Below are 20862 nucleotides of genomic sequence, written 5' to 3'. Positions count from 1 at the left end.
GAGTGTTCCCCCACCCCCACCCCCTCACAGCGCTAACGTTTTGGGTTTAAAGGGGCAGGACCAGCGGCGCACAATTGTCGACATATCTTTGTTGGAGCACTTTTGTCCTGCGCTCAATTGACAGGTCACCCTGTTTTATATATATTGTTAAGTGGCTGATTTATTTTATAAAATACACATATACATGCACATATTACACTTGGAGAATATATAATTCTGTACAAACGTTTATGTGCTGCTGGGGTCAATTATATGACGCACATAGTCTTAAAAGGAAATGCCACATACTTTAGATGCCCTGCTATAAAATTAGCCCTGCATTATCCAAAAAGCTACAAAACTAGGTTTGGATCCCTTTTTAAATTTTTACTGTAAAACACTTAGAATTTATGATTAGCGTTTTATCAAATTTTTAATAAACTTGAAACTTTAACTTGATTTTGCTTTGAACAATGCCATTGTACAGTCACTATGACACTGTCTCTCTGTAAATCAATACATTGCAATAGAAGATTAAGACATCATCTTATTATTGTCTTCTAATCTCCTTTCAAATGTTGGTATGCCTGTAAATAGATTTATTGATTGAAACTATTAAATGTGTTTTGTGAAAAAAAGTTAACTACAGCATGTATTTATTATTACCTGGATGCTTTGATCATTGCTTTTGCTCAGTGTGCTTTTAACAGCAGGAATTTAAAAAAAGCACTGAAAATGCAGATTAAATGCAGAGCCATCAGCATGCTTTCCTTTCTTTGCTAACCCTGATGAAATCTTTCAAACGCAGCTTACTATTCAGCAATTCTATAAACAGCATATGTGGGACCTATAACAGTAGGTCCCACGTATGCAGATCAAAGGCATCATTAATTGACAGTTAGGCACCTTTGTGCATTAGTCCCCGGACTCTATATATGGTGTCCATGGGAACCTAAATTTGGATACGATCCTGAAATATGTGTGCAACTTAATTGGCTAACAAGCCGCTAATGAGGGGTTCCACTTCGTGAGGAACTGGACAACATTTTGGGGCAAGAACAAGCTCTTCAAGGGAGATGGACTACACCTGAGTGCGGCGGGAACAAGACTTCTAGCACACAACATCAGGAGAGGAATAGAGCAGGCTTTAAACTAAGAAGAAGAGGAAAGCCGACAGTCGACCAAGTGTCGATGATTCGGAAAAAGGTATCCCGAGAAGATACTGAGAGGGAAAATTGCTGGAAGACACAACGGGCAAAAAACAAGAGTTGACAGATCAAGAGGATGATAAGAATGTAGCGCAGGAAATGAAAATGAAGACAAAAAAATACCAGGACTTAAACTGCATGCATACTAATGCAAGGAGCCTAAGGAACAAAATGGGAGAATTAGAAGTCATGGCCAAAAAAGAGAACCTAGACATCATTGGGGTCTCTGAAGCATGGTGGAATGAAGAAAACAAATGGGACATAGTACTGCCAGGGTACAAACTCTATCATGAAGACAGGTCAGGTCAAAAAGGAGGAGGAATAGCCCTATATATAAAGGATAACATGCACTCGACCAGAATAGACACAGCAGCGACGACCAACAAATTGGAATCACTATGGGTTAAAATACCGGGAAGAAATGAGCCCGAGATAAAGATGGGCCTGTACTATCATCCACCTGGGCAATCTGAAGCAAATGATGAAGATATGAAAGCCGAGATGAGGCGAGAATGCAAAAGCGGTAACACGATTGTTATGGGAGACTTCAACTATCCCGGGATAGACTGGAGTCTTGGAAACTCAAAATATGCTAGAGAGACCGGATTCCTGGAAGCTATACATGACTGCTTCATGGAATAGCTTGTCAGAAAACCAACGAAAGGGAATGCCACTCTGGACCTATTCCTTAATGGGCTAAGAGGACCTGCAAAGGAAGTGGAAGTAGTGGGACCAATGGGAAACAGCGATCACAATATGATCAAGTTCAAGGTTGAAGTAGGAATATCGAAGGGGAAGAGAATCACAGCAACGACTTTGAACTTCAAGAAAGGAAACTACGAAGCGATGAGAGTAATGGTAAGAAAGAAACTTAGGAACAGTTCAAGGAAATCACAGACTGTAGAGCAAGCCTGGTCATTATTTAAGGACACGGTGAGTGAGGCGCAAAATCTGTATATCCCCAGATTTAGAAAAGGATGCAAAAAGAACCGAACGAAAGACCAGGCTTAGATAACTAAAGAAATGAAGAAAGCGATAAGAGACAAGAAATATTCATTCCGGATATGGAAAAAGGACAAAACCGGGGAGAACTGGAAAGAGCACAGGAAGCATCAAAAATAATGTCACCTCGTAGTCAGAAGAGCAAAAAGAGAATAAGAAGAGAAGCTAGCCAGGGAAGCGCAAAATTTCAAACCGTTCTTCAGATATGTTAAAGGGAAGCAGCCGGCAAGGGAGGAGGTGGGACAGCTGGATGATGGAGATAGGAAAGGATTGGTGAAGGAAGAAAAAGAAGTAGCGGATAGACTAAACATGTTATTTTCATCAGTATTTACAAAAGAGGATACATCCAACGTGCCGGAACCTGAAAAAATATTCACAGGAGATCAAGCAGAAAAATTAACATCGATGGAGGTAAGCCTCAAGGACGTACATAAGCAGATAGATAGATTAAAAAGTGACACATCTCCGGGCCCGGACGGAATCCACCCTAGGGTTTTGAAGGAACTAAAGGAGGAAATAGCAGAACTACTACAGCAGGTTTGTAACCTATCCCTGAAAACAGGCGTGATCCCGGAGGATTGGAGGATAGCTAATGTTACGCCCATCCTTAAAAAAGGATCAGGAGGTGACACGGGGAACTACAGATCGGTAAGTCTGACTCGGTTCCGGGGAAGGTGGTGGAAGTGCTGATAAAAGAAAGCAATGATGAACATCTAGATAGAAACAAACTGATGAAAACAAGTCAGCATGGCTTCTGCAAGGGAAGATCGTGCCTAACTATCTTATTCACTTCTTCGAAGGAATTAACAAACAAATGGACAAAGGGGACCCCATAGACATCGTATACTTGGATTTCCAAAAGGCCTTTGACAAGGTACCCCATGAACGCCTACTACGGAAACTGAAGAACCATGGGGTGGAAGGAGACGTTCATAGATGGATCAAAAATTGGTTGGCGGGTAGGAAGCAAAGGGTAGGAGTGAAGAGCCACTACTCTGACTGGAAGAGGATCACAAGTGGTGTTCCGCAGGGGTTGGTACTCGGACTGCTGCTGTTCAATATATTTATAAATGATCTAGAAACAGGGACGAAGTGCAAAGTAATAAAATTCGCAGACGACACCAAACTATTTAGTGGAGTTGGGATTAAAGAGGACTGCGAGGAATTACAAAAGGACCTGAATAAGCTAGAAGAGTGGGCAATAAGATGGCAGATGAAGTTTAATGTAGAGAAATGTAAAGTCTTGCATGTAGGGAACAGAAACCCGAAGTAGAGCTATACGATGGGAGGGCGAAAGTACCCAAGAAAAGGACTTGGGGGTAATAGTGGACAACACAATGAAGCCGTCGACACAGTGCGCTGCGGCCTCTAAGAAGGCAAATAGAATGCTGGGTATTATCAAAAAAGGCATTACAACAAGATTGAAAGAGGTCATCCTGTCGTTGTATCAAACAATGGTGCGCCCGCATCTGGAGTACTGCGTCCAATATTGGTTGCCGTACCTTAAGAAGGATATGGCAATACTCGAGAGGGTTCAGAAAAGAGCGACGCGATTGATAAGAGGTATGGAAAACCTTTCATATGCTGAAAGATTAGAGAAACTGGGGCTCTTTTCCCTGGAAAAGCGGAGACTTAGAGGGGACATGTTAGAGACTTACAAGATCATGAAGGGCATAGAGAAAGTGGAGAGGGACAGATTTTTCAAATTTTCAGAAACTACAAGAACGAGAGGGCATACGGAAAAATTGAGAAGGGACAGATGCAGAACCAATTCTAGGAAGTTCTTCTTCACTCAAAGGGTGGTGGATGCCTGGAATGCGCTTCCAGAGGGTGTGATAGGACAGGGTACGGTATCAGGGTTCAAGAAAGGATTGGATAAATTCCTGAAGAAAAAAAGGATAGAAGGGTATAGATAGAGATCACTATACAGGTCTTGGACCTGATGGGCCGCTGCGTGAGCGGACTGCTGGGAAGGATGGACCCCTGGTCTGACCCAGTAGAGGCACTGCTTATGTTCTTATGCTTATGTTCTTAATTGTGTACAAAACAACCAATTATTGGTGTGAATTGGCACCAAATTGGCTCTAGTTAAGATGTGCACGCACATGTGGCTGTGTGCTATTTTATAATGGTTGGTGACCAAATAGTATCGTACATGTCAAAAGGGGCATGGCCATGGGATGAGGGGGGTGTTATGGGCATGTCAAAGGCATTCTCAAAGGTTGCCTGCATTGTTATAGAATAATGGGTTAGCCTGCCTAAGTTGGGTGCCAGCATTTACACAAGATTTCAGCAAGCGTAAAACTGGTGCTCAGTTTTGGAGGCCACACCTTCAAAAGGATGGAGTCGGTCCAGAGGAAGGCTACTAAAATGGTATGTGATCTTCATCATAAGGCATATGGGGACAGACTTAAAGATCTCAATCTGTATACTTTGGAGGAAAGGCGGTAGGGGAGATATGATAGAGACGTTTAATTACCTGCGTAATGTAAATGCACATGAGTCGAGTCTCTTTAATTTGAAAGGAAACTCTGCAATGAGAGGGCCTAGGATGAAGTTAAGAGGTGATAGGCTCCGGAGTAATCTAAGGGTGGTAGATGCATGGAACAGTCTCTCGGAAGAGGTGGTGGAGACAGCGACTGTGTCTGAATTCAAGAGGGCCTGGGATAGGCACGTGGGATCTCTCAGAGAAAGAGATAATAGTTACTGTGGATGGGCAGACTAGATGGGCCATTTGGCCTTTATCTGCCATCATGTTTCTATGTTTCTAGGAATCTGTGCTAAGCATGATTCTGTAAATGTACATACCCTTTACTGAGTTGCACTTAGTGCTGATCTTTTCCAGCACCATTTTTTGAGTGCCATATACAGAATCTGGTCCCTAGATAGATGTTTTGCTATAAGGTAGCACCTAAGAGTCTGATTTTGTAAAGGCTGCCTAGCAACACCTAACTGGAATCTGTGTACAAATTTTTTTAAAAAAAATTTGCTTAATTGGCGTAATTGACCGCACCAGTTTTCAGCCATCAAAAAATTAAATTAACAATTAAAAGTTTGGCAACAAACTCTTAGGACATCTAGCAATGCCTATGCCAAGGCATTTTCTAATACCTAACGATGCCTATCTGAAAAGTTGGCATGGTTAGGGGCAAAGAATAGCTGTGGTTGACTTAAGCATCACTAGGAATCCGAGTTAGATGCCAGTAAATTAGATCAAGTAAAACCTGGCCTAATAAACCAGTGCTAGGTGGGATTCTATAAGCGGTGCCTAGTAGTTGATTGACAAGTGCACCGAGTAGTGCTGCTTGGCACCATTTATAGTATCTGGCCCTTATTGCCAAAGCTCTTCTATTCCCAACAAGAAATAATGAATCTCTGAAAGCTCCAATCTGCATTAGGTCAATTCCAATTAAATTTGACACAACCATTAAACTTCTAGGTGTCATCCTTGATGACAAACTTTACTTTAACAAACAAATCAGTTCAGTTGTTCACAAATGCTTCTTCAAATTCAACATAATCTTCTCTCTATGCTCTCTTTTGGATTTCAAATCTCTCACCATCCTTATTCATTCATTAGTCATTTCTCATTTAGACTATTGTAATTCACTTTATCAAGGAATCACCCAGAAGGAAATCTGAAGGCTTCAAATTATACAGAATACAGCCGTAAAAATAATTTATAATGCCAAAAAATGCAATCACGTTCCACTTCTTTTAAAAGGTGCCCATTGGCTACTCATTGCACACTGGATTACATTTAAACTATTATTTCTTACTTGTAAGATAAAATCTAATCATTCACCAGCATTTATTGATAGATTCCCTCCATTTGCCACTGTGCAATTCTCTCTCCATTGATCTTAGACAAAAAAAAAAAGTGCCTCAAAATTTAAATCAAGCTTTAAAACCTTTTTGTTTAAAGATGCTTTTGAGGCCTAAGTCCATAGTCTGTTATTGAGAAAGACATAGGGGGAAGCCACTGCTTGCCCTTAATCGGTATCATGGAATGTTGCTACTTCTTGAGTTTTGGCCAGGTACTAGGGACCTGGATTGGCCACCGTGAGAACGGGCTACTGGGCTTGATGGACTATTGGTCTGACCCAATAAGGCTATTCTTATGTTCTTAACCTTAGCATTAATTTTTTTCTGGTTTCCCTTTTTCTTTATCCCTCCCCCTTAGTTTGTTCCTTTCCCAACGTCCTTTTATTTTTAATAATGTAACATTTTTGCCGACTTCCCTTTTGTATCCAGTGTAATGTTTTTAGTAGACTGTGTTAGTTTCCCCTTATATTTATATTTTTGTAAAACCTATATGTAAACCACTTAGATTATACAATAGGCGGTATATCAAAATAAAATAAACTTGAAACTTAACTGCAAAGGAGATGTACAGATGGGCAGAGCACAGGAGAGCCACTGGTATATCTCCCAGTTACGCTTATAATTTATATTTTATGTATTTATTTAAAACATTTATATGCTGCCTATCAATCCTTCTAGGCGAATTACAAAAATACATTAACAATAAAATCAAACACACGCAACATATGAATCACATATCATTACAAATTACAATGGGCTCAAATCACTGCACATGTCTGTCAAGACAATAAGGAGGACATTCTATAAGAGGTGCCCAACTTACCCCCTACCCTTTTACAAAACCATAGCGAGGTTTTTAGCACTGGCCTTGGAGGTAACAGGTCCGAAATGCAAAGGAATTCTATGAGCGTTGGAGCTGTTACCATCGTGGCCGGAGTTAAAAACTGCACTATGGTTTTGTAAAGGGGATGGTGGTGGTAATTAGTAAACTGGCTTTAATTATGAGCTTTCCTGAACAAATTATAGCCTGGTATAACTACATCTCAGTCATGGTTCTCCGTGATCGCTACTATATCCAGCCCCTCTTCTTCCATCACAGCTTCTAGATCCAGAATCTTGTTTCCCATATTTCGAGCATTAGTATATACTGTTTTCCAGACATTGCCCCCTTTTCTCATCCATGTAGAGGTATTCAGTGATTTACTTACCTGAGGGCTTATACTCACCCGGGAGCTTTGATCACCCTGCCCCATCACGTTTAGTTTAAAGCTCTCTTCAGTAGATTAGCAAGCCTGCGATAACAGTTTCTAGTGCGGGGAGCCGCACTGAATGGCCTGCGCTGCTCCCGCTGCTCATAGGAACTCAATGAGCGTTGGGAGCAGCGCAGGCCTTTCAACGCGGCTCTCCATGCTAGAAACTGCTATCACAGTTTCGTAAAAGAGGGGGTTACTGTTTTTGTAATACAAACATAGAAAATGAAATTGTTGTAAAAGAGGTTACAAAGCCCAAATCTGCTGTTTTAGTTTTAATAAATCCTTCTTGTGGCAGGACATGCAAGTAATGTAATTCAGTAAAACTAATCTTTCATAAAATATTGTTTGCCTTTTCCCCATCTATTACAATACTGCAGACCTATCTAATCTTTGGCTTTAATCTCACTTTTCCACTGTGAAGAACCTTCTACTATTCTCCTAGTTTTATGCACCTTGTAGGGACAATTCTGTAAGAGCTTGATTCTATATATAGGACCTAAATATCAGTACTGATTATAATGGCACTTAGGGCTCCTTTTACAAAGCTGCGCTAGCGTGATTAGCATGCGCTAACCCCATGCTACGTGCCAAAAACCTAACGCCAGGTGGCATTAGCGTCTAGCGCGTGAGGCAATTTAACGTGTGCTAAGCATGCGCTAAAACCGCTAGCGCAGCTTTGTAAAAGGAGCCCATTAGTATGATTCTATAAAACGCAATCACATTTAACAATCGACAATCAAAAACAAAATTGTTACTAGCCAGCGATGAGATTGCCATAGAGCAGGGGTGTCCAATGTCAGTCCTCGAGGGCCGCAATCCAGTCGGGTTTTCAGGATTTCCCCAATGAATATGCATGAGATCTATTAGCATACATTGAAAGCAGTGCATGCAAATAGACCTCATGTATATTCATTGGGGAAATCCTGAAAATCCGACTGGATTGCGGCCCTCGAGGACTGACATTGGACACCCCTGCCATAGAGAGAGACATTAGGAAGAAGTTCAATACCATGGTACTTTGATAGATTCTTTTGTGTTTGAGCAGGATTTAAATACGATAATGAAAATTTTCTTTTGTTCCTCCCAGAGTTTGTTCATGGGGGAAAAGATATGGATTTTTCCTGATGTTACTAAGTCCACTCAAGAGAGAAGGAAAATATTCCTGAGTATGAGGGAGGAGACCATAAAAATTGGAGCTACGTTTTTGCTTAGTTATCCATATAAATGTATGATTAAATATGCTGGAATGAAATATATGTATTTTGTGCCGGAGCAACTCCAAAGTTTTCTGGATGCAAAAAAGTAAAACAGATTTGAAGGCTGTTATTAGAAATTTGAACCGGATGGAATCATGTTAAGCCTTTTTTTCCTTTTGAAATAGATATATTGTTAGAGAGCTCCTTATCTCGTTACATTCTTGTTCTCCTGGATATTATAGAGGTCTAAGAAAGAGGGGCTATTTAATTCTTTATAAATTTTGCATAATTTATTTTACTTGTTAAAAATTATCTTTTCACAGGTTTAATCTGTTTATATAGTTCTATGCAATATGTGTTATTATATTTTTCTCTGATTTTCTGTAACAAGAGGATTCTTGCATTGCAATTTTGAAATTTATAAATAAAGAAATTTTAAAAAAGAGAGAGAGACACATCAAGCGCAGCTTACTATTCAGCAATTCTATAAACAGCATATGTGGGACCTATAATGGTAGATCCCACGTATGCAGATAAAAGGCATCATTAATTGACAGTTAGGCACCTGTGTGCACTAGTCCCCGGACTCTATATATGGTGCCCATGGGAACCTAAATTTGGCCACGTTCCTGAAATGTGTGTGCAACTTAATTGGCTAACAAGCCGCTATTGAACAATAATTACGCATAAAACAACCAATTATTGGTGTGAATTGGCACCAAATTGGCTCCAGTTAGGATTTGTGCGCACATCTGTCTGTGTGCTATTTTATAATGCTCGGTGACCAAATCGTATTGCACATGTCAAAAGGGGCATGGCCATGGGATGGGGGGGGGTATGGGCATGTCAGAGGCATTCTCAAAGGTTGCCTGCATTGTTACAGAATAATGGGTTAGCCTGCCTAACTTGGGTGCCAATACAAAAAATCAGCAATGGCTATAGACAATCTTCAGACCTCCACCAAATACAATCTTATCAAAACATCAGCTGGAAAGTCCAAAATAGTTATAGGTTCTATTATTTTCTCAAGGACCTCAGTGGTACCGTCTGCATGCCGCTAAACTTTTAGAACATGCAGAGAGCATTGGCACCCCTAATCATCATCGGTCCCTTGTAGTTCAATTTTTTCATTCATAATTTATAGATATTTTGAATTTTTCAATAGTTTAAATAAATCGGTACTTATCTTATGCTACACGGGTGGGGGTAAGCACTCCGACGTAGGCTACGTTTCGCCCCGTAGGGCTGTGTCAAGGAAATCCCCCTCAAATCAACCTGCTCATGCTCCCCGCGTACGGGGCGAAACGTAGCCTACGTCGGAGTGCTTGCCCCCACCCGCGTAGCATAAGATAAGTATCGATTTATTTAAAGTATTGAAAAATTCAAAATATCTATAAATTATGAATGAAAAAATTGAACTACAAGGGACCGATGATGATTAGGGGTGCCAATGCTCTGCATGTTCTAAAAGTTTAGCGGCATGCAGACGGTACCACTGAGGTCCTTGAGAAAATAATAGAACCTATAACTATTTTGGACTTTCCAGCTGATGTTTTGATAACTTGGATGCCAGCACTTACACAAGGTTTCAGCATGCGTAAGACTGGTGCTCAGTCAATTAGTAGTCAATTGTGGAGAAAAAGTCTCAAATGTTCATATTTCAGCAGCAATCCATAAACTGTAGATTTCAAACTGCCCAATTACTTGTCGATATCAAAAATTCCACACGTCTGAATATAAAGCTCACACAGGGTAATAGGAAAAAAAGAGAAAGCTCCGGAGCATGGAGTCCGCCGTCTTCCAGCGGCGGCCACAAAACTCACGCCCTCATCTCTGCCCTCTCCCCGTTCTTTCCCCAATCCTCCCCCCAGCCCGCGCAGACCCCCTCCCTTCCCAACCGGCTCCTCGCAACCTCGTAGGCTCTCCCTCCGATGTCACGTCTTATGCGCGGCACCCGGAAGTTATGTCAGTGGGAGAGATGACGCTGCCTGTACAAACTCAGGTCTCGGCTTAGCCAACCCGTTAGTCTTTTGTGATGAGTGTATATGACTGTTGTTAATGCAATTAATGCAAATATTTTATTGTAGGGAGAGGAAACACTGAGGACCGAAGATATCCTATCTATAATTGAGAAGGAGGGAAATTCCATAGCTGTGATCTTGTTCAGCGGAGTGCAATATTATACTGGACAACTGTTTAATATACCAAAAATAACAAAAGCTGGCCAGGAAAAGGTATGATTTCATAAAAAATTACAGAACACTATATTTTTTGTCAAAAGGGGACAATTCTATAAAGGCCACTAAAAGTTAGATGCCCAAATTTTAGGCTAACAGGTAAATTTTATAACAAGCACCTAAACTTAGGCCCTCTTTTACTAAGGTACACTAACCGATTAGAGTGCTAATTGAATTAGCGCACACTAAAAGCTAACGCATGCATGTTAGTCTATGGACGTGTTAGCGTTTAGTGTGCACTAATTCAATTAGCGTGCGCTAATCGGTTAGTGCACCTTAGTAGAAGAGGGGGTTAGGCATTGGTAGGCGCCCTGTCGATACCTAAGTTAATTGAAAAACACCGTCAGAAATGGCAGTGTTAAAGTGCCAGTGGAAATGATTCAACCAGATTACTATGAAGTGCTCAGAACTTTAATGGTAGAGAAAACACAACCGGGGACACGCCCCTAAATGCGCTTCTCATAGTCTTTCACCGCACTTTATAGTGCTGTTATGTTACTTTACTGAAACATATTGTCATTATTTGATCTACTCATAAACAGCAACACTTATCTTGAATTTGTTCTGAGAAGAATACAAGGGTTCTGATGCGTTTCGCCAGAACGGCTTCCTCAGAGAACCCAGCACGGTTTTTCCTGAGTTGTGTTGATCTCTCTTGAAACAGGTCTAGGAGGTCAACTGCAAGAGCAGCAATTCACGCTTTAACCAGGCCCAGCCTCAAAACTTTACTCTTGCTGCAGCCTGGATGAAGCGTGACTTGCAGCTATTGCAGGTGACCCGTTTGAAGAGAGATCAACACAACTCAGAAAAAAACCTCTCTCTAATGCAGATCTGCCGATTTACTTGTTCCAGAAGGAGACCTATAAAAGGCGCCTAGAGATAGGTGCCAAATAGGCACTTAAATTAGGCACCTAACTTAATTAGTGCATTGGCTTCAATTATGAGATTTAATAAGCTCATAATTGAAAAAAAAAAAATAATAATAATTGGGTGATATGTGCCTATCTTCTCAAGGATGATTCTACCTAATATAGGCGCTTATCTTATGACATCTAACTCCAAAGTAAGGGGACATTCAAGATATTGAAGGGAACTGACTTAGTAGAGAAAGAGAGATTGTTCACCCTCTCCAAGGTGAAGAGAACGAGAGGGCACTCGCTAAAGTTAAAAGGGGATAGATTCTGTACAAACATAAGAAAGTTCTTATTCACCCAGAGTGTGGTATAAATCCGGAACGCTCTTCCAGAGGCTGTTATAGGGGAAAGAAACCTTCAGGTATTCAAGAAAAAGTTAGATAAGTTCCTGCTGAACCAGAACATACACAGGTAAGGCTAGACTCAAATAGGGAACTGATCTTTGACCTAAGGGTTTCCGCGTGAGCGGACTGCTGGGCACGATGAACCACTGGTCTGACCCAGCAGCAGAAGATCTTACATTCTTAAGAATTTTTAGGGGAGGAGAAGGACTTAGATGCCATTAGGCGTCATTCTCTAAAGCACTTAAGCACCTATAGTATAGGCTTTTAAAAACCTCACCTACATTTTAGGCAACATTCTGTGATGGGTGTGAGTGACATCACATAGGTGCCTAACTTTAGGCACCTATCTATTTAGATACCCAATTATAGAATCTGTTCCTAAGGCCCAGATTCTATAAATGGTACCTTATGTTAGGCACCATTAGGCACCCTACCAGTGCCTAACTTAAGTTGAAAATACCATTTAAAATAGAAAGTAAACATTTTTAACAGAAAAATGTAGGCACCTACCAGCGCCTAAAAAAAACCAATGCCAGAATTGCGCCTAAGAAGGTACTTTACGATGCCTAATGTCACTGTAGGCATTAGGGCCTCCTTTTACTAAGCTGTGCTAGCGGTTTTATCGCGTACTTAGCGCACGCTAGATGCTAACGCCACCATTGAGCTAGCATTAGTTTTTACGTGTAGCCCAGGGGGGCAGCGCGCGCTAAAAACGCTAGTGCACCTTAGTAAAAGGAGCCCAAGGTGTCGGAAATGTAGGCCTTGAAAATCCTGGCCTACATTTCTGGTGCCTATCTTTTCTGAAAGCGCAATTCTATAAATGGTGTCGTGTGTTTGACATACAGTCAGTGGCCATTTTAAGGTGGCTTCTCACAATAGTACCATTTATAGAATCTGGGCCTAAGCTAGTATTTTATAATGGCAAATGTTTGCACCTAATCTGTTATAGAATAGTAGCATAACCATCAATTAAATACTTAAATTAAGATACGACCTGTTTCTTTTGCTCTATGATGGGTGCACCTAAATGTAGCAGTTAGATACTTAACTAACAGTATTTAATATAGTGTGCTTAAATAGAACACCTATGACCCACCTATGTCCCTCCCACATGAAACCCCCCCCTTATAATTATGCAATAAGGTCTCAAAAAGGTCTCAAATAAGGTCTCAATAAGGTCTCAAAAAAACACGTAAAAATTTGATGGGCTGCTAGTGAAGCTGTTATGGTAGAAAATTACAAAAAGCGAGTCATTCTCCAAAAAACGCTCATATAAATGAGGTTGGCAGAGAGTAGCAAAGACTCTTGCTAAATTTGCTGATGATAGCGATGGGCACATGCGCAGAAAAAAATGCAAAAACAAAAACACACCAGTGGGAGAGATGTTCAGTCTCTCCCGCTGCCAACCAACACCCTCCATCCAGTAGCAGAAGAGATGCCCACTCTCTCTTGCTGCCAAGTGACCCCCCCTCCCAGCAGCGGGAGAGGTGCCCATTCTCTCTCACTGCCACACAACAGCCCCCCTGCAGCGGGAGAGATGCCCATTTTCTCTTGATGCCATACAACTCCCCCCCCCCTTGCATCTGACCCCTCTCCCCAGTACCTTGAATTAGATGGCTGACCGGAGGGATGACTACTCCCTCTAGCCTGCTGGCCTGCCTCTTTAAAATGGGCCTTTCCTTCTCTGGTGCATTCTGGGATGCACCGGAGAGGGGTCAGAGGCTCTGATTGGCCCAGGTTGTTTAAGACCCCTCCCATAGGAGGGGCCTTAAATAACCTTTGCCAATCAGAGCCTCAGGCCCTTCCCAGATGCCCTGGGAAGGGGCCTAAGGCTCTGATTGGCCTGGACTCCCCATAGGAGGAGCCTTAGGTGTCCGGGCCAATCAAAGCTTTAGGCTTTGATTGGTCCCTTCCCAAGATGCACCGGGGAGGTGAAGGCCCATTTTGAAGAGGCGGACCGGCTGACCGGAGGGAGTAGGCATCCCTCCACTCAGCCATCTAATTCAAGCTATTGTTCAGGGTTCAGTCTTGTCCAGGGCACTTGCAGAAACTCTATCATTTGAATAGCCTGCAGTAGAAACCTCTACTGCGGTTTAGTAAAACCCAGCATAAATTAGGAAACTCTTTGTCTCAGGAATTTCAAAATAATGTATAAGCAAATATTTACAAGATGTTGGGTCAAGAATTACATTTTTGTTCTATCTGACATGATTAAAATTTTTAACTACCACCCCGGTGCAACATGAAATCAACAAAGACTTTTAACAATGAAAAAAAAAGAAAAACAAATTAAAAACTTAGCACAGTGAGCCACCAATAGGGATTCAGACTGTTGTTGAAATACTGTATGTTCTTTTGTGCACCCATCATGCTAGGAAAAAAATAATAATTACAAAGCGTTCAATTTAAAAATCTACTTCTAATCACATCAATGGTAAAATCGCTCCATTAAAAATAAAATGCATTGTTACCTTAACTTTCTCTTCCGTTGCTTAACATTGTGACAATGCAAATGAAAAATGCATTAACACAGTAAGCTATTAGAAGTGATTGTTAACTTAACCTCTTCTTTTAAACTCTTGTTTCAAAGAAAAAAAATGGAACCATTCAATCTGAGCATTTAAACCACACATTTTCTATATATTGTTTGTAAATCCACTTTTGTTCACTTTGACACGGTAGGAGATTACAGTTAACACCCCTATGAAACCCAGGGACATCATCAATGGCCCACGATGGTAACAATGTCAAAATATGGGATTCATTAATAAAGTGAACTACCAAAGGTGATTTAAAGTACTGTCGCTTCAAACTGCTTCTGTGTTCAGCAATGTGCTGTCTCAGTGGCTGATTTGTCTTTCCTACATACATTTTATTACATGGATATGGGAGTGTGTGGGAGTTAGATCCACAGCCTCAGCACCCTGAGGCTGTGGGTTCAAATCCCTCACTGCTCCTTACGACCCTGGGCATGTCACTTAATCCCTTTATTGCCCCAGGTACACTAGATAGAGTTTGAGGCCACTGGGGCAGATAGAGAAATATGATAAAGTACATGAATGTAAACCACATAGGATATAAGTGGTATATAAATAATTAAATTAATATAATATAATATAAACTTATAGAACAAGTGCTATTGAATGTATTCTTTATCATTGAATTGTTTATTAATATTAATAATAATAAACATTAGGTTGATCTTCGCAAAAAGTTAATTCGATCATGTTTCCCCACTTCTATGAAAACTTCACTGGCTTCCAGTGATTTCTAGGGTTCACTTTAAATGTACCTGCCTAACATTCAAGATCCTACATGGCACTCTTCCTCCCCTAATTCCACTATCTTGGAATTCTTCGAGACCTGACATTACCAGATCCACCCAAAAACTTAAACTATCTTTCCCCTCGTTAAAAGGCGTCACCTATGTAGGAGAATTAGGGAAATCTCTTTTCTTCAAAATCACTGAGCTTTGGAATAACCTTCCTGCCCTGCTGCAGAATCTGGGCTCCTTCCAATTATTCCGAAAGCATCTGAAAACCTGGCTTTTCTCAAAAATGTAAAGCTCACCACCCCCTTTATAACCACTAATTCTTATTATGTTCTTCCCTCATTTATTAAAGTACCTGTAAACCGTGCCGAGCTCTATCTTTATGGGAAGGATGCGGTATATAAACTTAAGGTTTAGTTTAGCTCTGAATGGTTCACAGAAAGAGTAGAAACTATGGGCTTGATTCTATTAATGGCAGCTAACTCCTAGGTGCCGTTCGGCGTGGTTGTTAATCAACCACTAGGCAACAAAACCAAAAGGAAGAGGGGTCCAAACTTGTCTGCAGTGAAAAAACCAACCAGGAACAAACAATAGGTACAGATATAAACATAAGACAAAATATTAAAAGCATATAAAAACAATGTAATATTAAAAGGTAAAAAGATAAAAGTGAAAATAAAACAACACGGCCCTTTTGCATGCAATCTATAGATATTGCATGCGTATCTGTCAACTTTCAAAACACACACACATGTCCTTATATCTTTAGAAATTAATATTTGAGTTTATGGTCAGCAAAAGATCATCTTGTTGTTTTATTTTCACTTTTATCTTTTTACCTTTTAATATTACATTGTTTTGATATGTTTTTAATATTTTGTCTTATGTTTATATCTGTACCTATTAGGACCCCTGATGAAGGTTGCCCGAAACACGGTCCTTTGTTTGGTAAAAAGGTTTTAATATACTTTGGTTGTCACAATAAATTTTGCCTACATCGTTGTACATATCTGCAGTTTTGGTTTGTTTAATCAACCACTAGGCACCATTTATAGAAGCGTGCCTAGCAGTGCCTAAGCCTTCTTAAGCGCTGTGAGACATAAAATCCCTAGGTGCACTCCATTTAGACCAGGGTTTTCTTGCTTGCAGTATTGTTTTTTCCCCCTCGGGTACTCCATTTCCAAATCCACCAAATTTTAGTATGAAAGGAACCATTTTGCCATTCACAACAAAAACTAAGATCTTAGGAACTGTGATAGATAACTCTTTAACCTTTCATTCTCATATTTCAAAGGTAGTTCCTTCTTCTTTTTTTAAATCTTCATCAAATTTGCTCTATTCGCTCTTTTCTCCAATCTCACTCCACTCGAGTTCCTATGTATGCCTTAGTTCTCTCAAAGCTTGATTATTGTAATTCCGTTCTTATTGGTCTTCCAAACTCTCAGCTTCATCGGCTACAATTAGTTCAAAATACTGCAGTTCGGTTACTTTACCATTGTTCTAAATTTGATCATGTTACTCCTCTTTCAAAAGCTGAACACATTCTTCCTGTTTCTTATCGGATTCCATTTGAATATAACATTCTCACTTTTCAAATTATTTCCAGTGGCCTTCCATCTTTTCTATTTGGCTACTTAGCTCAATATTTGCCTAAGAGAACATTTCAGTCTTCACCTCGATATTTACTGACTGTTCCCTCCTTCAGGCAGTTATTTTTGGATGTGCTTAGAAATTCTTCTTTGTCAGTCATGGCTCCTATTTTCTGGAATTCTCTACCCCTTCTGGAATTCTCCATCTCTCTACCTCTATATCTTTGTACTGAAAGTTATTTCTTAACATTTAAAGATCAATTAAAAGCTTATTATTTTTCACAGGCTTTACAATATATAGCTTTCTTTCTTGTTTATCTTGATCGAGATTATTTGAAACGATTGCTCTACCCTAATTTTCCTTCAGTTTGACCCTGCCTATTTTCCTTTCTTTTAAACATTTTAACCTCCCCTTTACGTTTTGACCTCTATGTTTTAGTCTTGTTACTAATGTTACTGTTAATTTGTAGTTTCTCTGTGTGTGTCATTCCCTATTCTTTATTTTTATTGTAAACTGTTTCGAATTTAACCATGGTTTTATATTGGCAGTCTACCAAATAAATTGAACTGTAACGTGACATAATCAGGCTCGAGGAATGGGTATCAACATGGTAGATAAGATTCAACGTGAATAAGTGTAAAGTGATGCATGTTGGTAACAAAAATCTCAGGCATGAATACAGGATGTCCGGGGCAGTACTTGAAGAGACCTCCCAGGAAAGGGACCTGGGAATTCTGATCGACAAGTCGATGAAGCCATTTGTGCAATGTGCGGTGGCGGCAAAAAGGGCGAACAGAATGCTAGGAATGATAAAGAAGGGCATCACAAACAGATCGGAGAGGGTTATCATACCACTGTACCGGGCCATGGTACACCCTCACCTGGAGTACTGCGGACAGCAGTGGTCGCCTTACATGAAGGATATGGTACTACTCGAAAGGGTCCAGAGAAGAGCAACCAAGATAGTTAAGGAGTTGGAGGAGCTGCCGTACAACGAAAGATTGGAGAAACTGGGCCTCCTCCCTCGATCAGAGGAGACTGAGAGGGGACATGATCGAAACATTCAAGGTACTGAAGGGGATAGACTTAGTAGATAAGGACAGATTGTTCACCCTCTCCAAGATAGGGAGAACGAGAGGGCACTCTCTAAAGTTGAAAAGGGATAGATTCTGGACGAACGTAAGGTTTCAGGTTTATTAAAAATTTTGATATACCGCCTTATCAAAATTCAAAGCGGTTTTACATAATATAAAAACAAAGAATTAAAAGGGCATGAGTTAAAAACAAATTACAATTAATATTACAAACAATCAAACGCAGAGACAAACATTAACATACCAATACAAAATGGAGAAGGGTAGAAATACATTTGTATAATGAGAAAGAGAGGGAGAAGGATCAAAACAAAAGGGAAGGGAACAAAAAATAAATAGTCTGGTACTTTGTAAAATAGGTTAAAATGATTAAAAAATGGGAAGGAACAAGTTTCCATTGCCGTCCTTAAAAGGACTGTTATACTCCAAATGTGTCTTTAAAAAGAAAAGCCTTCAAATTACTTTTAAATTTATCAAGTGATGAAATTTCTCTTATATAATTTGGTGTTGAGTTCCAGATGGTAGGAGCCATAACAGAGAAGATATTAGTGCGCATAGTGTTAATGTGTCTTAAAGAGGAAGTGGAAAACTGGAACGTTCTTCCAGAGAGTGGTGGAAAACTGGAACGTTCTTCCAGAGTCTTGTCATAGGGAAGAGCACCCTCCAGGGATTCAAGACAGGGTTGGACAGGTTCCTGCTGAACAAGAAGTGCGCTGGTAGGGCTAGTCTCAGTTAGGGTACTGGTCTTTGTCCTAGGGACTGCCGCATGAGCAGACTGCTGGGCACGATGGACCACTGGTCTGACCCAGCAGCGGCAATTCTTATGTTCTTAACTTGAGCTTGTGCCTAAGGCATGCGGTTACCAGTGCCAAACTCAATACTAGCCCAAACTCCACCCCAAATCCTCCCCGAATCTGCCTTTAAACATGCCTACTTGCCAGTAGGCACCTTGGTTTAGATACCTACATCAAAGGAGGGCACCTGCTAGCATATTAATTAAAACAAAAACAATTGTTTTAATGGCGCTTACACCACCAAAAATCAATAAAAATAACTGTAGCCAGGCATCTTTTATTGAATCAGGGTCAATAAGCATAACTCAGATTAGCAAAACAAAGAATCCTAATAATAATAATAATAATAAATGAAACAATACATGTCTGTCTCTAGAAAGCAGCACCTGGTATGCGAAAGCCTAGTAGAGCAGCCTGGTGGGTGAGCCAGTGAACCATTCAGAGGTGGACCCAGGACCATAAGCCACTCTACCCAAAGCCTACTGTACTGCCATTAGATGACATGTGCAGCCATAAGGGCTATTGTGGTAGTAGACAAGTGGGTTTAATAGTTTTAGGGGGAGTTTTAGAGGGCTTACCATACACTAAAGAGGGGTTCTGGTGAAATGTGTACCCCTAAGATGCCTTATTGCCCTGTTGGGATGTCTGCATGGCCAGTCCATTAATATTTGGCCCCTCCCACATCCAAATAGGCTTGATTTTAACAATTTAAACATGGACATTTTTGTATTGGGAATCCATATAAGGGGATTGGAAGGAAAGTTGTTATGGGGCGGGATTAAAAAAATAATAATAGTAATAGAGAGAGAAAGTTTTGGTGGGCATTTTGTGGTGGGAGATAAGGGTACGGGAGGGTGAAGGCAGTTGGGGAAGTGAAGGAAAGGTTTCTCACCCTCCCTTCCCAGATGTGGAATTTGGCTTGTTTATTGTTGGAAAGTTGCTTTTCTGTCCTTCTACATTGATTTATTTGCGGGTTTGTGGTTTCGGAGGAGGGGGCAGTCATAGCTTGCTTCTTTGGCACAGAAGATACAGTGCTACCAGGGTTACAAGGAGCAGTGCTGGAAATTGATCCCATAACCTAAGGGTGCTAAGGCAGCAGCTGACCACTAGGCCCCTCCACTATCTGATCATGCACTTGGGATATGTTCAAAAGTTTCATCATCTTGGCAGTAGGTGTACATATACAGTGGTACCTCAGAATCCGAATGCCCAGAACTCGAATGACTTGGAATCCAAACTTTATTTTGTAGTAAATTTTGTCTTGGAATCCAAACTCTGCTTTGGAATCCGAACGCCCTGCACATTGTATGTGTGTTTCTGCCCCAGAATCTGAATGCTGCTTTGGAATATTTATTATTTTACCTTAAAATCCAGTGTATTTACTGTTAAAATTTGAGTTTGTGGGACCCAGGAACGGATTAATCCAGTTTCTATTATTTTTCAATGGGAAAAACTGTCTTGGAACTCGAACGCTTTGGAACTCGAACGGGGTTCTGGAACGGATTTAAGTTCGGATTCCAAGGCATCACTGTATTTTAATTCCGGAAAAATATCTGCAATGGTGTGTGTATGTGGGGGGGGGAGGGAGAGGAAGTACTTAACACCTTTTAATAAAAGAGCCTCTAAATTAGAACGCAAAACATTCTGGCAGACTAAAGCTTTTCAAGTTTTAAAGGGAGGCAGATTCATGAAAATGTATTACCAGGAGGTGGCAAAATTTCTGCTGGAATGTTGCCACAGATCTCTGTAAGATTTGTGGAGTGCTTTAGAACTGAAAAAAAAAAAAGACTGAAATCAGCTTGGTTTTGTAAGAAATTATCTCACTTCTAGGAGAGGTATTGCTGCATGTAAGAATTATGAAGGTACAGAAACCCATTTTAGTAGCAAACTTTAAGACTAATTGATGGACAGAGGGGCGGGATGATGCGCAAAACACGTCAAAACAAATGTAATATGTTCTTTTCCAAAGACGGAACATTTCTCCTCGGATTTGCTTCTTAAACAGCCTCGTTTAGTTTCCCACTGGCTCACTAGCAGCTGTTCTAGTCCCATTTTCCATTCAGTCAGCAAAGCAGGTGAGTTCCCTGCAGAGCTGACAGCATTCTCACTCACTTTGCAAGGCACAGGCTGCACACAGAGAGCATTGCCTTATTTT

At 40.6% G+C, this 20862-nt stretch overlaps 1 protein-coding gene across 14 annotated transcripts in view; it reads left to right on the top strand.

The window, feature by feature from the left end:
* Positions 1 to 20862, top strand: part of KYNU (kynureninase) — a 461407-nt gene that overhangs the window by 349653 nt on the left and 90892 nt on the right. For all 14 annotated transcript variants that reach the window (XM_033945496.1, XM_033945497.1, XM_033945483.1 and 11 more), the window contains one exon: positions 10551 to 10697. In XM_033945496.1, coding sequence (XP_033801387.1) covers positions 10551 to 10697 — 147 coding nt within the window. The remainder of the gene's footprint in view (positions 1 to 10550; positions 10698 to 20862) is intronic.

Source organism: Geotrypetes seraphini, chromosome 5 (assembly GCF_902459505.1).
Source record: "Geotrypetes seraphini chromosome 5, aGeoSer1.1, whole genome shotgun sequence".
Lineage (NCBI taxonomy): Eukaryota > Metazoa > Chordata > Amphibia > Gymnophiona > Dermophiidae > Geotrypetes > Geotrypetes seraphini.
Note: the sequence above shows the minus strand (reverse complement) of the source record. Positions and strands in the feature narration are given on the sequence as shown.